A 15,234-nucleotide genomic window follows, 5' to 3' on the forward strand; every position below is an offset into this window, starting at 1 on the left:
CTAATCAATCAAATTAGCTAAGCACCTCGATTCTCACCCATGCCTGCAGCATCTAATCCTTGTTACAAGGCAGGTTGAGCAGTGCCTGAGGCCATTTTTGACATCTCAAACCCATTTAACATAATATCATCTCCCCCAGGATCCCGCAGTCGTAACACCCAAGCATCCACCCCTCTTGCCCTTTTGCTTAAAGCTGCTGGCTAGCCCCACTAATTCAGCAGCAGAATAGTCCCTCATAGTCATTTTCTCACTAGTGGGAACTTCTCTGTCATCCCCTGGCTCACAAATGGCCTGGGTCTTTGAATCAAAGGGTACGCCCCATACATCATTTTCCCCCTCTATGATAATGTCATCAGATGAGTCATTATCCCAGGGATCCTGTACTTTGGGTCTCAATTCTCTTGAGCTATAACAGTTCGTACTTTAGTCTGTGAAAGTCTGTGCCCATGCATCTTTGCCATCTTACACACCATAATTTCCAAGCATTCCTCTTGCTGTTGGATTCTTTTGGACATAATGCCCATATTAGAAGAACATGGGCTCCTATATCCTTTTCTAAAGCCATGCTTCTAAAGACACACTTCCCTGGTTTGTTCCAATTCTCTCCTTACTAGTAACTGCATTTCCGTGGCGTCTCACATGCACAGATCGACAGCCAAGCTACCACCACAGTAGCTTGGTCACTTTCCCTTCTCCATTTCCTTTCCCTGCTGTTTTGGATAGGGTATCTAGCAATCCCTTGGGTTGGTTTTTTGTTTGGTTGTTTTTTTGGCTGGGGGATTGTAGGGGCATCCCTATATTCATTTACTGGTCTGAAATGCTCCAAAAACTTGGCAAGTCCTTCCACATTTCTCCCACAAACAAGGGGCTTTCCCGTTTGCCCATGCTTGTTTTGTTTTCAGTCTCCCGGCTGACTTGCCAATTGTTAGAAGGTGGAGGAGGGTCAGTAAAGTAAAGAGAAAGCACTTTGAGACTGAAAAACGAAGGAAGCCTCTCTATACCATTTACACAGAGTTTTATTCGGGGAAACTTACTGACAGTGGGGATCCCGCAGAGGATGATCCACAGCAGACACAGAAAAACTGCCCACCCAGGCTGGACCTTAATCCCCAGCTTTTATAGAGCAAGGGGTATGGTGGTGCTGCCACAGGGTAGGTACCTCAAGTGGCGCCATCTGTGGGCACCAGAGGATCTCTACTAGTTATCTAAAGTGGAGCCTTCTGCGTGCCACTTTAGAGAAGCTCAGGATCAGAACTAGCCTTCCCACATCCAGGTCAGGGTATACCTTAATCTCCTCCGGGCGTGGAACACGTAGAGGAGGTCACTGCGCAGGCGTGAACAAGATGCATGGCCAAAGATGGGGTCAATGTTGTCAATGTCAGCTACAGTTTCAAAGTTTAAAACCTTTTGAAACTGCACATTATCATAGTGAGTGGCTTATCATCATGGAGCTGGGCTCCTTGACCTGAGTGGCTTATGTCATCATGGAGCTGGGCTACCTATTACAGCAAATTTTCAGGATAGATCAATGAGCCTTGGGGGAAACAAAATGCCCAGTAAGACATTTTCCAGTAAATCCTCTAAAGAAGTTAGTTACACTCTTACTTGGTGAAGCGAATTTGTAAACTTAGCATAAAGTTACTTTGTGCTTAAGAATAGATAGACTTACAAAAGGCTATGTAGCAGATGTTTTAAATAGAGAAGCTTCCTGACTAAATTAAAATATATTACTATCGGGCGCCTGGGTGGCTCAGTTGGTTAAGCGACTGCCTTCGGCTCAGGTCATGATCCTGGAGTCCCTGGATCGAGTCCCGCATCGGGCTCCCTGCTTGGCAGGGAGTCTGCTTCTGCCTCTGACCCTCCCCCCTCTCATGTGTTCTCTCTCATTCTCTCTCTCTCAAATAAATAAATAAAATCTTTAAAAAAAAATAAAAAAATAAAATATATTACTATCAATCAAATACAGTGAATAAATTTTTGAAACAATAAATATTAGTGCTTATATATGGTTTTAATATTTGCTGAATAAATCATTAAAACTGGGCGATTACATTTATTGACTATACACACTTCACTTATTATTTTAACAGTACTTCATAAAATTTTTGTTCCAGTGATGTATTTTAACTTGTGAAGATATTTTCCACAACTCTGTTTACTATTTTAATACTTTATTAAACCATAAAAGTCTAAAGCAAAAAAAAAAAAAAAAAACCCAAGAGCTCGTTTACATCTCTATTTGACAAAGCACAGAAACCCGATGATCTCAGATAACTTAATTACAATATCCTCCAACCCAATATTTAATGTAGGAAATTCATTGCTAAGATTCTCCTTAAACATAAAGGGGTATGTTACCATGTTACCATACCACATTCCCATGTTACCATACCACATTCCGTAGTATCTATAAAAGTAAAGGAAGTAAATAACAGCCCTTATTACAACATCTAGTTACTTAGCATGGCTTCTAGAATACAGAACTTTTTCTTTTTTAATTTTAATTAGCAGTAAGTTTACTTTCAGTCTTTTTAAAGAAGCTTTTTTTACTTTTTTTTTTTTAAAGATTTTATTTATTTATTTGACAGAGAGAGAGACAGCGAGAGAGGGAACACAAGCAGGGCGAGCAGGAGAGGGAGAAGCAGGCTTCCTGCCGAGCAGGGAGCCCGATGTGGGGCTCGATCCCAGGACCCTGGGATCATGACTGAGCCGAAGGCAGACGCTTAACCCACTGAGCCACCCAGGTGCCCCGCTTTTTTTACTTTTATACCACAAAGCGAAGTTTAAATTATATTAGAAAGTACATTTGAACCTAGTGAGTTTAGTCTTTCTTCTTCACAAGCATTTAAATAAAAACTACAATAGAAACAAATTGGTTTAAGATCGTACTAGGGGAAAATGCACGCACATTTACTCCCTTGTGTTTATTAACCTTATCTAGAACTTTATGACATTTCTTTTCTAAAATGTATATAACAACTTTCATCATTCTTAAGTTGTATTATCAAATGATATTTGTGGTATAAAAATTCTTTTTTAAGACTCAAATTTGGACATCTCTTGGTGTCTGAAAAATAATACTAGCTGCCCATATATAATTTTGTAAGGAATGACCATATTTCTGATCTTTCTTTTGTGGAGTCTAAGTATTCAGTAAGGCCTCAAAGTCTATATGGCCTATTATTGACTGCAGCCAAATCAACCTAGAGTTATATAGAACACAAAGCCTTTTGCTTTAGGAAAACAAAACAATGCTTCCAGAACCTCTAACGGTGTGCAAAAGACAATCAGAAGTCGGAAGCTGGATACCAAGGCTTTAGTGTCCACTCATAGTGCTGAATCTTTGGGTAGGAAACCTCCTTGTCTGAGGCAGTCTTACACTTTTGTAGAGTTTGGAGGTTGGGGGTGGAAAGGGCAGGTTCATTTAACTCAAAAGTCTTTCCCAGAATGGAATGTGTATGCTTTTAGTGAATATTAAATACTCAATATAAATATTGAACAAGTCTTGTGTTTCATAGCAAATTGCAAGCAATATGCCCTCAAAATTGTAGTACAAAATACAAAACGAAATACAATACAAAAGGACCCTGGGATCATGACCTGACCTAAGTCCAATTTTTCACCCTTTTTCAACTCTTAGTTTTTCTCCAAAATCTTCCTTGATTATTCCTAACCTCACTAATCTCTTTTCTGGGTTTCCCAACAAGAGAAATGTGTCTATAATAACCAACAGGTATTTAAAAACTCTTACTCATTAACTACTTTAATTGAATATTTCCTTCTCCCTATTGGAATACAAATGCTGAAAATAGTGAAGTATATGAGATTGTAAAATAAGCAACAACTAGATGGTAAATACCGGCTTAAGAACCAACAGGCAGGGAGTAAAGTAGAGCGGGATCCACCTGGCAGCCTCTTTCTCAGTTGAAACCCCCATTTGTGAAGAATAAAGTTGGTTGTATAGGAGGGATGAAAAGGAAGCTCTGGGCCCCTGCCTGAATGAATCAATCAGACTCAGTTGAAAAAAATTTTTTTCCAATCATTTGAACATTGGAGGGCGCAAGACTGAGTCATTACCATATGGGAATACAGCAAATGATTGGAGCACAAAGGGCAAGCTCTCATGAAGCCAAATGCTTTCCAACCTCTTGGCAGGGAAGAGAGGACACCTGGACGTGCCTCCTCCTGGGTGAGGGTGTTGATCTGGCTGGAGGAGTGCTAAGGGCTCAAAAATGTCATTTTTGATCTTCAATGATAATTTCATGCTCCAGTGTTGTTGTTTTGGTCGTCTCCATGGAAGATGGAGACGCCTTGGCAGAGGAGCTTTGGTTGGGCACAGGGGTAGGAGATCCAGGCAGGGTTGATGAGGCAGGAGATGGGGTAGAACCAGGGATGCAGGTGACATGATTCGACTTTCCGTCTGCATGAATGATGATAGTGTTACTGTCGGTGGGCTTGCCAAAGTGGACAAAATATAAGACCAGAACAACAAGCGTTGTGGCAATTAGACAGGCCAAAAGACACACCAGAAATGTTTTCCAGAGTGACCATGGTTTTGCCGTAACCTGCAATGAATTATGAAAAGTGAATATTTCAGCAAATGACGTAGTAGTGACTTAGGTAACTGATTTCAATTAGAATAAGGCTAACCTGTTTCATTACTCCAAATGCTATAATTTAAAGTACAGTTTATCAGCTGTCTCTTTCTCTCATTCCCTCCCTCTCTCTCTCTTTATCTCTCTTCTCACACACACACACAACTTGTCCACAAGTCCATGAGGACAGAAAGTTCCCTCTGAGTTACCCCTTTGTACTAAAGCAATAAGGCATCATCTCAAATGCAAATAGATTGCCTCTGGAATATATTACTGTTAAGTTATTATCAGCTACTAACATCGCAATATAAATCAAATTATCTAGCTAGTCCTCATGGTTAAGAAAATTTTGAAAACGCATATCAAAACATTTAGATTGGTTATCTTTGAGTGATGGAAAATTGCAGGTGTTCTTTTGCTCATTATTATCTCCTATTTTCATATTACATATTGAAATTTTATAATTAGAAAAATATTTTTTAAATACATTTTTATTTCTTAAACATACATACGAGGACTTTCATTGAGCTTGGAAAGACATCAAAATACAAAATGTATTAGCTCTGGTATGGGTAGGGTCTTCAAGGAATAGAATGAAGCCCCGATAAACTGTTGGGGGTTGTGGGTCCCAGGTGTCACCAGAAGCTTCTGGACAGGGAGCACAGGAGAAGTGGGGCCAGCGAGGGGTGAAAGGACATGAGAGCCCAGCAGAGTTTGTAGAGCAGGGCCTGCCTTCCCCATTTCACCAGTGGTCCACGGACTGCTAAAGACTCCCCACCTACCCCCAGTCCCAAATCTTACCCACTGCGGCTGGAGGGTCACAGTGGGTAATCTACAACCACAGCGGGTTCCTTCATTCGAACAGTATGGATTTCTGGGCAACTGCAGAGAAAGACATTTTAAATAAATAAATAAACAAGCAAACAAGTCTTATTTTAAAGATGAAGAAAGTTTTATCTGGGAACATAAACAAATGAAGCACATATAAATGATGTGAATCCAACATGTATTAAATGAAGAACCAACCAAGTTCTAGAAGAATCTGAAACTCTAATAAATGGTATGATAGGAATTGTACAAATACGTTTTTCACATCAAACGATCAATGAAGAAAAAATAAAATAATTGATTCAATAGGTGCCCAAGGATCATTTTGACAAATTTCAGCATTCAGTCTTGACAAAAGCAGACAAACAATACAAATCTCAAAGAACCACAAATAAAATAGTAATTCCCAAATGTGACAAGGAATGTTTACCTCAAAACACTGACTAACATCATATTTAACAGTGAGACATCAGGCACTTTCCTTTAAAGTCAGGAGAAGTGAAGAATGTCTCCTAACATCAATAGTAGGTAATGTTTTTCTAGAAGTTCTCATCAGTATGTGTGAATAATGGAAATGTGAAGATAAAATTAACATTTTTTTCTACATCATATGACTGTTTACAAACAAGATCCCTAATAATCAACCATACAATCTCTCAAAAGGAATAAGAACTCATTAAATCGGCTGATTATAAAAATATGAAAAATATATGTAACAGCACTTATTTTCTGTGTGTGTGCATGTACTAGCAACTGCTATTCGTAGTAATAAAGCAATATAAAATGGCTAAGCATATCAAATGCTATAGGACTTATATAAAGAAAACCACAAAACTTTACTGAGGAACAAAAAGACAACTTTGATAAATGTCCTCTTATAAAAAAACTTCAGCAGTATAAGCTTTCACATCTCTGAATTTTAATTAATATCATTATGGGATTTGGGGAGGAAAAACTTAGGTAAATTGACAAAAATTTCACATGGCAAAATAAAGCAATTATAAGAATAAAATTAGTTTGGATGGGAGAGAGGACAGGAAGCAAAATATTAGCAGTGATTTTTTTTTTTCTGGGAGGGATCATGGGTGATTTTTTCTTTTTTCTTTGTTATTGTCATATTTTCCAAATGCTCTAAAATAAGCAAATAAACTCAGTAATTGTAAAAAAAATTTTCTACCTGTTGTTTTGGGGGATCTAAGAAGTTATAGACTGTCAGATTACAAAAAGAAAAAAAAAGAGGGAAATCCAAACATTCCTTTTTATGGTTTCAGAAGTCAGTTTCACTATTTGCGTTTTTTGTTTGTTTTTGTTTGTTTGCTTGGGTTTTTTTAGCTAGATTATCTAATCATTTGGCTTAGTGGAATAAACTGCATAGATTTTGGCATGTGGGGAAATAACATAACTCACATTTTATTTATAATGAAAAGGAGAAGGAAATAAAATGATGTATATATGCTATTAAAGCAATGACATTTTGTAACTTCCCTGAAATATGAGTCATCCTATAAATGAAGTTTATGACAGTCTAGTTGTTGAATCCCAAAAGTGATCACAAATACAACCTTCAAGTGGCAAAACAATTCTTTTATCAAGTCCTATCTTTCTATTTATTTCTTCTGATTCATATCTTGGTTCTACAAACTCAGGTTGATTTAAAATTAATTTTTCCTTATTATGAACGTAGTAGTAAAGTTTTCTGAAAAGTAGTTTCTTATAATGAGATTATAGGGGTGCCTGAGTGGCTCAGTCAGTTAAGCTTCTGCCTTTGGCTCAGGTCATGATCTCAGGGTCCTGGGATGGAGCCCCACATCGGATTCCCTGCTCAGCAGGGAGCCTGCTTCTCCCTCTCCCTCTGCTCATGATTATCTCTCTCTGTCTCTCTCTCTCTCTCATTTGCTCACTCTCTCTCTCAAATAAATAAATAAAATCTTTTTTAAAAATAAGCTTATATATGAGAAATCTGAGTTCTATTTCTGACTCTGCCACTAGCTAAGTGGACTCTTAATGTTTCAATTCCCTGATGTGTAAAATGAAGAGATTTGTTTGAATGAGGAATGAGACCCCATACACGTTCTAAGAAATATGATTTTTATATTACTAGAGTAACACATTTGCAGCATAAGTCTCCTCGTGAGACATTTTCCATAAATTACTACTTTAAATACACACAAATAGGCCAATGAGAATAAATATTTTCATTGGATCAAATATATAATAATAAATAATAATACAAACAATATAAAATAAACATAAATAAATAATATTAATGTGTGCTATAAACAACATTCCAAATAATTTACTAAAAATTTTGTCTACAGGTACCTTATTATACAAATGTCAAAATTCGGGCAAAATATAAAAATTTAGGCAAAAAGTCTAATGCACAATTCCCAAATGATATGAAAAGCAGTATCTGGCATATTAAATAACCCCCCTCAACACTTGTGATTACTGGTAATAACATCTAAGATTCCTTTCATCCTATAATAGCAAAATCAGAAAAACGCAACCTAACTTTCTTGAAGTGTTACATGTTAAATGTTGAAAGCAACACTATGAGACAGGAAAGCAAGGCGTTGGTACTCACCAGCTCTACTGGACTCTGTTCAGTATCCACAGCATGATGCCGGTCGCCATGCATTCTGAGGGTGCTGGTATCTCAAATGCAACTCCAGAGATGTCTATACTCACTTTGTGTATGAGAAGTTGGAAAATCCTGGATTTGTGTTAAATTAATAACTGGATTTATTCAATCTGGATTATGTAAAACAATAATCATCTATTTTCCAAAAAAATTTCCAAATTCAACCCCAAAGTACACGATGTACACTTGCTGAGGAAAAACAAATAGAAAAATTTGCTCTCTTCAGAAAAACAACATGCAGAAAGTTATCTCAGCTGTAAGAATGACTCCAGGATTCTGAGCAGATAAAAACCCTTGCCCTCCTTATCTCACACAATTTATTTAAATCACGAAAACTTGATTTCTCATGGGTTAGGAATTTAGCTTTTGTTTCTTAAAAAAACCCACACAGCCACTCCTTGATTATGAACATTACAGAATATTCTGTGGCTAAGCACAGGGATTATGGTAATGACTAATTTCAAAATTTTCCAGAAATAAAAAAATATTGAGATTACAGGTGAATGGTGATGATTCATGATTGATTTAGGTGAATGGTGAATAAAATCTATGGTGCTGTTGAAGTCAGTGGCTATACTGAGACGGACAAGGGAAATAAAAACTTACTAAAATGGTTTCAGCCAAAAATAAAGATAAAAACAGGAAATAAGTATACTTCATTAGCTCCTGATTGTATGAATCAAGGATTATCCACGGTAAATCTGATCTGCTTCTATGTAAATTTGTGTTGCTTTAGGCCATGTAATGATGTCACCACTTCTTATGAACCCCAATCTTTTTGATGAGCAAGAGCTAGAAAAGAAACAATGTCTTTGGTACCTTTCCATTTCTCCCATGGAAAAGTTCACATGATACAGCATGCAAAACTGAAGTGATGTTTTACATCAATCTGAGAATTAATGCTCCCTGGGCCTTTGACAATGTGGCATGCAGTATGGCATGGAGAAAAAAATGACTTTTTAATCCTTCTTAATCATGCATTTCCTGTAAGCCAACAACTTCCAGCAGGGAGGCTAATGACATGAATTTCCAAAATATTAATAAATTTATACATATCCTAATTCAAAAGCAGACATGTCTTATTGTGTGATAAGTAGATTCATGAAAAAAAAGTAACGAATTCCAAACCTCTGGACTTCTCATTAAGCAAATATTAAATGACTTATAATTAAATTTATTTAAATTTGTTTTGTATAAGTAACTGTTTCATAGTTTTGTATGTCAGCAACAGATATTCAGGAAACTAAAAACCTAAAGAGATATTTAAAGAACATTTTCAAGTATCTAGAAATAAATCTACTAATAGAGGTGTACTACTTTTAAATGGAAAAAAATTATGAAATTTAAATGAGCAAATCATCATGAAATCCTAAATAAATATATGGCTGGCAGCGTCATAAATTGGTAAGACAACTTGAAAAGCATTTGATATTATCTAGTAAATTTGAAGATATTCATATACTATATGATCTAACAATTCCACTCCTAGTATGTTCCCAGAGGAAACACACATGCACACACACACACGAATGTTTATAGTAGCATTATTTATCAATTTTTTGAAAATGCCCCAAATTCACAACAGCGGAATAGATAAGTAAATTGTGATATATTTGTACAATAAAATACTTTCACCAATGAAAATGAATAAACTATTACTAAACACATCAAATCTATGATTCTGACAAATAAAATGTAGTGGGAAAAATAACAGACACATTAAACTAAATTGTCTTGTTTAGAGATACATTCATAAGTGATACATCCATTTTTTAAAAAGCAAGGAAAAGATTAACGTAAAATTCATAATAGTGGTTACATCTCAGGGGAAGGAGAGAAGCAGAATTGGGGCTGGATACAACGTGGAGGGACTCAAGAGGGGCTGGAAGTATCCTACTTTTGACCTGAGTGTGATAAAATGGGTGTTCATCTTATGAATAGGCACCAAACATGACAATTTCTCTGTGTATGATGTAAGTTAAAAGTAAGTACTTATTGAGATACGTTGGAGAGCTCTAATAAAATTCTTTCTGATTTTTTTCAATACCCTCTCTTTCCTCTGAGTTCTTAACAGCTCTCTGACAGTAACGTGGAAGCTCCATTTGCATTTTGGCTAGGCTTGATGCCTGAAATGTGTAGTTTCAAGGCCTGATGTCACAGAAGTAAACCATAAAATAAACTAGTTGCTGCACCTGTGGCCTGGTTAAAAAAAAGAGAAAAAAATCCAGTTGCTTTATGGTAATTAAGGTTGAGGTTTGCTTAATGATGGTGCCCTCTTTCAACACCAGCCTAAATAGCTTCTTACCCTGGGGGTTAGTGCCTCACTTCATGAAAGGTGCTCAGGCCACCGGACTTTGGTGCCTCTCAGCAGGGAACAAGGTCACTGCTGGGGCGCCACATTCTTTGTGTTAATCATTGTGCACCAGTGAGCTCATGCACAGCCTCTGTTTTGTTTATTTGTTGGTTCTGCAAGTATATTAATTATTATCGATGCTCAGACTTGAACCTAAACCTTCAATTTTATGGTCTGGTCTAAGCATTCATGACCCAAGCCCTGTAAGTTTGATTTCCACCCTGACCATCAAAGATTGAAATATTACTCCCCAGAGAAAGGAACAAGCGCGTAAGTCTGTTGCTTTTGCCCAGCTACTGAATGCTGGTTACTCAGCCAAGATCACAAAGCGCTAGAACGTAGCAGCCAGCCTGCATCTGGATTTCTGCGGACACTTGCTGGGCTTCTTTTGCTTTATCCACAAAGGAAAATGGAGAGGCAATTGCTCAGAATCCTTAGAAGAACTGAAGAGATTGTTTCTGGGTTCTGTTGTAATGGAAGTTGATTCCTATGTCAATGTTAATTGACATTTGTGCTTCTTCTTGGCTCTGAAGATCAGATAGAAATCAAAAAAAAAAGAAGAAGAAGAAGAAGAAGATCAATTTCTGATTCTCTCCTGTTGCTATGGAATCCCCCATAGGGAAATGTAGAATTCTGAGAAAGTTATCTAGAAGCTCAGTAGAGTATGAAAAAAAAAATTGATAGACCAAAATAATAGAAGTTAAAACACCCTAAAATAAGCGAAGTTTTGGTGTTGTTGTTGTTGTTTTTAAAGCTTTTATTTATTTATTTGAGAGAGCGAGAGAGAGACATTGAGCATGACCGGGGGGCAGGGGCAGAGGGAGAGGAAGAAGCAGACCCCTTGCTGAGCAGGGAGCCAGCCCCACGTGGGGCTTGATCTCAGGACTCCGAGATCACGACCTGAGCAGAAGGCAGACCCTAAACTGGCTGAGCCACCCAGGTGCCCCATAAATGGAGTTTTATGATACATACATTATATGTATATACTAAAATATATATGTACTATGTAAATATATATAAGTATATATATACTAAAATGTTAACAATTATATATAAATTTATATATTAACTATATATTATATATAAATATATAGACAACATATATTGATGTAAGTGTTCATATATACTAAAATATACAAAATTCAATGCTTCTTTGTGAAAACATTTTTCTCTAATCTAATAAAAGCAAACACTTATGTGTCCAGGACTACAATAGGTACATAAAGTACTTTAACCTTCAAAAATGCCCTATGAAAAAGTATTATGCCCATATTACAGATGAGGAAACCAACCCTCAAGGAGTTTAAGAAATGTCCTTCAAGTTGCAAAACCAATAGTTGCTGCATAGCAGAAATTCAACCCCGAATCTAAGTCAAAAACCCATGTAGAACCGGAAAATTGATTCTTCAGATGGAAATCGAATAAACAAATCACAAGATGGGGGCACCTGGATGGCTCAGTCAGGTAAGCATCCTTAGTAGATGAATACTCTGATGTAAATGAGATATGAAGTAACATACATGAATTGCATTCATTTATGATTTTTTGGATTTCTTTTGTACTTCAGTTTTAAAACAATGTTCTATGACTATTTAAAAAAAAAAAAAGCATCCACCAGACTAGATTCATCCTTCCATTATAAATACATTAACTTTAGTTTCCATTACTCACTCCCCTCAATTTACTATCTTACTGCTCTTATCATTTTTTCCATTAGGTTATGAAACATCTGATTTCATATATGCCTGTCCAATTAGAAAAGTAATATAAATATAAATATTTATAAATAAATAAAAGTAATATAAATAAATATAATATAAAGGTAATATAAATATATATAAATATAATATAAATATAAGTATATTTGTAAAGTATAAAATAAATTTAAAAAGTGATATAAATATAAATATATAAAGTAATATAAATATAATAAAAATATACATTTTGAAGATAGTTCAGAAATCAGAAAATAACTGTTTATCCACTATTGAAATGTGATGGATTCCATACAGACTTTTTTCAATGCATATCTAAAGATACTTATTCCTTTCTGTTTGGTTTTGTGTGTTTTATTGGTCACATAACAGTCCATTACATGAAAATAAGAGTTTATTTAACCATGTTTCCATTGCTGAAGTATTCAGATTGTTTCTCTTTTACTGATTCAATATATTTGATTTTGAAAAACAATTTTTTCACAATTTGTGATCTTTTTTTTAGGTTGCAATCTAGAAGTAGAATTAATTAGATCAGAACTCAATAAAAATTGTCAAATTGTCGAAGAAAATTGTACCAGATTACACTGTCATTAACGATGTCACAAGATGGGGGCACCTGGATGGCTCAGTCAGGTAAGCATCCAACTCTTGATTTCAGCTCAGGTCATGGTATCAGGGTCTTGGGATCAAGCCCAATATCCAGCTCCACACTCAGCAGGGACTCTGCTTGAGACTTTCCCTCTGACCTTCCCCCTGCTCACACTTTCTATCTCTCTCTAAAATAAATCAATACTGTCTTTTAGGGAAAAAACAAAACAATGTCACAATACAGCCCTACTCCCTACATTCTCCTTGCTTGACCATTTCCTCAGTCTTGGCTAATCAGGTCAGAAAAAAAAGTGTGTGTGTGTGCGTGTGTGTGTGTATGTTGACATTTCCTTTGTTTCATAACTCTAAAATTAAAGATATTAATAACCACACTTACATATTATTCAGTATTCATATTTATAAAGCATTAATATTTATATATTCACATGTGTTTATTCATGTTCATATTTATGTTTATTCATATTTCAGGCAATTCAACTATTATGGTTCAGTACTCCTTTTTCTAGTGAACATTATATGTATCAAGATACCAATGACTTGGGCCACCCGGGGGTCTCAGTTGTTTAAGCATCAGCCTTCAGCTCAGGTCATGATCTCAGGGTCCTGAGATCGAGCCCCACATCGGTCTCCCTGCTCAGCGGGCAACCTGCTTCTCCCTCGGCCTGTCTCCCACCCCCCTGCTTGTGTGCTCTCTCTCTGAAATAAATAAATAAAATCTTTAAAAAAATTTTAAAAAGATACCAATGACTTTTTTACCCCATGTGTTGCAAATATTTTCCAGCACTTTACTTTTCCTATTTTTTCTTTAAGAATGATTTCTTTGAGGGGCGCCTGGGTGGCTCAGTCATTAAGTGTTTGCCTTCAGCTCGGGTCATGATCCCAAGGTACTGGGATCGAGCCCCACATCGGGCTCCCTGCTGGGTGGGAAGCCTGCTTCTCCCTCTCCCACTCCCCCTGCTTGTGTTCCCTCTCTCGCTGTGTCTCTCTCTGTCAAATAAATAAATAAAATCTTTAAAAAAATAATGATTTCTTTGAAATGGCACAAATGACCGTCAGTGTTGTCTGTCTTACAGAATGTGGTCAAGCTGTGTTTTTTATATCACAGTGTCTATTTATAAGAATCCTCAGAGACTTGGGTGCCTGGGTGGCTCAGCTGGTTAAGCGACTGCCTTCGGCTTAGGTCATGATCCTGGAGTCCCTGGATCGAGTCCCGCATCGAGTCCCACATCGGGCTCCCTGCTCGGCAGGGAGTCTGCTTCTCCCTCTGACCCTCCTGACCCTCCCCCCTCTCATGTGCTCTCTCAGTCTCTCTCTCTCAAATAAATAAATAAAATCTTTAAAAGAAAAACAAAAGAATCCTCAGAGACTTGCCTAACTGGTTTTAGAAGCAAAACCTGTTGTGTTACTCCTGGAAAACTGTTCTTTTTCATCTTATAAACCTGTCTATAAGTGTCCAGTTTTCCCTTCTCCCTGTCTTTGTAAGTGCACGTACAACCATTGTGGGATGAAACAGCAGGGACTTGATTTGATCAAATCAAATGAAAGAATGGAAGGAAGGGAGAAAAGACTTAAATAAAGTTATGAGAAATCACAGTAAACAGATAATCAAAGGAACCCAAATATACAAGCATTTTGTGTATTTTCCTCAGTGGAATTTCAACATTAACTTATGACAGATTTATTACCAAATAATAATTATGAACTTCAATTTTCAAAGCTCTGAAGTATAAACAGTAAGTACTGAAGAGGATATTCTTTTTAAATGTCATGTCCACAGACTTCTAAGCTGTTCCTTTTACCACCATGTTTTTACAAATATCCATTTCAGCACAGTTAAGGCTTTGTAGAATGACATTTGGACCCTTTGTTTTAATTTGAAGTTAGACACAATGTAAACGTCTTTGCAGGCTTTGTCCCAAATTGCCTTTTGTCAAACAGGGCAAGTCTGTTGTTCATAATGTCCATAAACATGTAAGCTAGACCTACCCTTGCACTGTGTCTTCTGAGATTCCTGTTTCCTTTTTTCCTTCTGTTAATAAACAGATTCAAGTCTCAAACAAGAAACAAAGAATGATTTCTTTGACTTACAAAAGTTTTAAAACTTAGAAGGCTAAGCTAATTATGTCTGATTTTTATATTTTGATCCCAACAAGTAATTCTTTAATACATTTAAATTCCATTTTCCCCAAATATTTAACCAGTTTTCCCAGAACATTTATTGTATAATATTTCCTTCCTTTCCAATTTATGATACATGAATTTTTCCACTGGAGATGATTTTGCTCAAGTTCTTATAAATGATTTAACAATTTTAATTATTTAATCAAGAGCTCAGGATAATGAAAGGTTGTTTCTTGGACATTCTGGCTACCACTTACAGGGCATAAATATTTTGACAAATATGACTTGAACATCCAAACTTTTATCCTTTATTTGAGCTTTAGGAAACTGGTCTACACATGTTATAGCTTAGAGGCATATTAATAA

General features: G+C 36.4%; 1 protein-coding gene and 1 long non-coding RNA gene across 4 annotated transcripts in view; one reads left to right on the forward strand and one right to left on the reverse strand.

The window, feature by feature from the left end:
- Nucleotides 1-15,234, forward strand: part of LOC118533007 (uncharacterized) — a 34,803-nt gene that overhangs the window by 9,260 nt on the left and 10,309 nt on the right. For 2 of the 3 annotated variants that reach the window (XR_013443148.1, XR_004915999.2), the window contains 2 exons: nucleotides 11,699-11,884; nucleotides 12,641-12,771. This is a non-coding gene — a long non-coding RNA (uncharacterized LOC118533007). Of the gene's footprint in view, nucleotides 1-11,698; nucleotides 11,885-12,640; nucleotides 12,772-13,215; nucleotides 13,493-15,234 lie in introns of those variants that run through there. The other variant, XR_013443147.1, reaches the window with a different exon arrangement.
- Nucleotides 1,993-8,465, reverse strand: LOC118533005 (uncharacterized). Its single transcript, XM_036087985.2, has 3 exons — nucleotides 8,011-8,465; nucleotides 5,397-5,477; nucleotides 1,993-4,565 (listed from the first exon to the last, which is right to left on the reverse strand). Exons 1-3 carry the CDS (start codon nucleotides 8,062-8,064, stop codon nucleotides 4,236-4,238), a joined length of 465 nt encoding a protein of 154 aa, XP_035943878.1. The 5' UTR covers nucleotides 8,065-8,465; the 3' UTR covers nucleotides 1,993-4,235.

Source organism: Halichoerus grypus, chromosome 13 (assembly GCF_964656455.1).
Source record: "Halichoerus grypus chromosome 13, mHalGry1.hap1.1, whole genome shotgun sequence".
Taxonomy (NCBI): domain Eukaryota; kingdom Metazoa; phylum Chordata; class Mammalia; order Carnivora; family Phocidae; genus Halichoerus; species Halichoerus grypus.

Excerpts from the sequence above, each read along its gene's own strand:
- LOC118533005 (XM_036087985.2), bottom strand. The coding sequence starts at position 8,064 with ATGCATGGCGACCGGCATCATGCTGTGGATACTGAACAGAGTCCAGTA. Across the intron at positions 5,478-8,010 it reads AACAGAGTCCAGTAGAGCTG|TTGCCCAGAAATCCATACTG; the intron begins GTGAGTACCAAC and ends CTTTCTCTGCAG. Across the intron at positions 4,566-5,396 it reads TGACCCTCCAGCCGCAGTGG|GTTACGGCAAAACCATGGTC; the intron begins GTAAGATTTGGG and ends AATTCATTGCAG.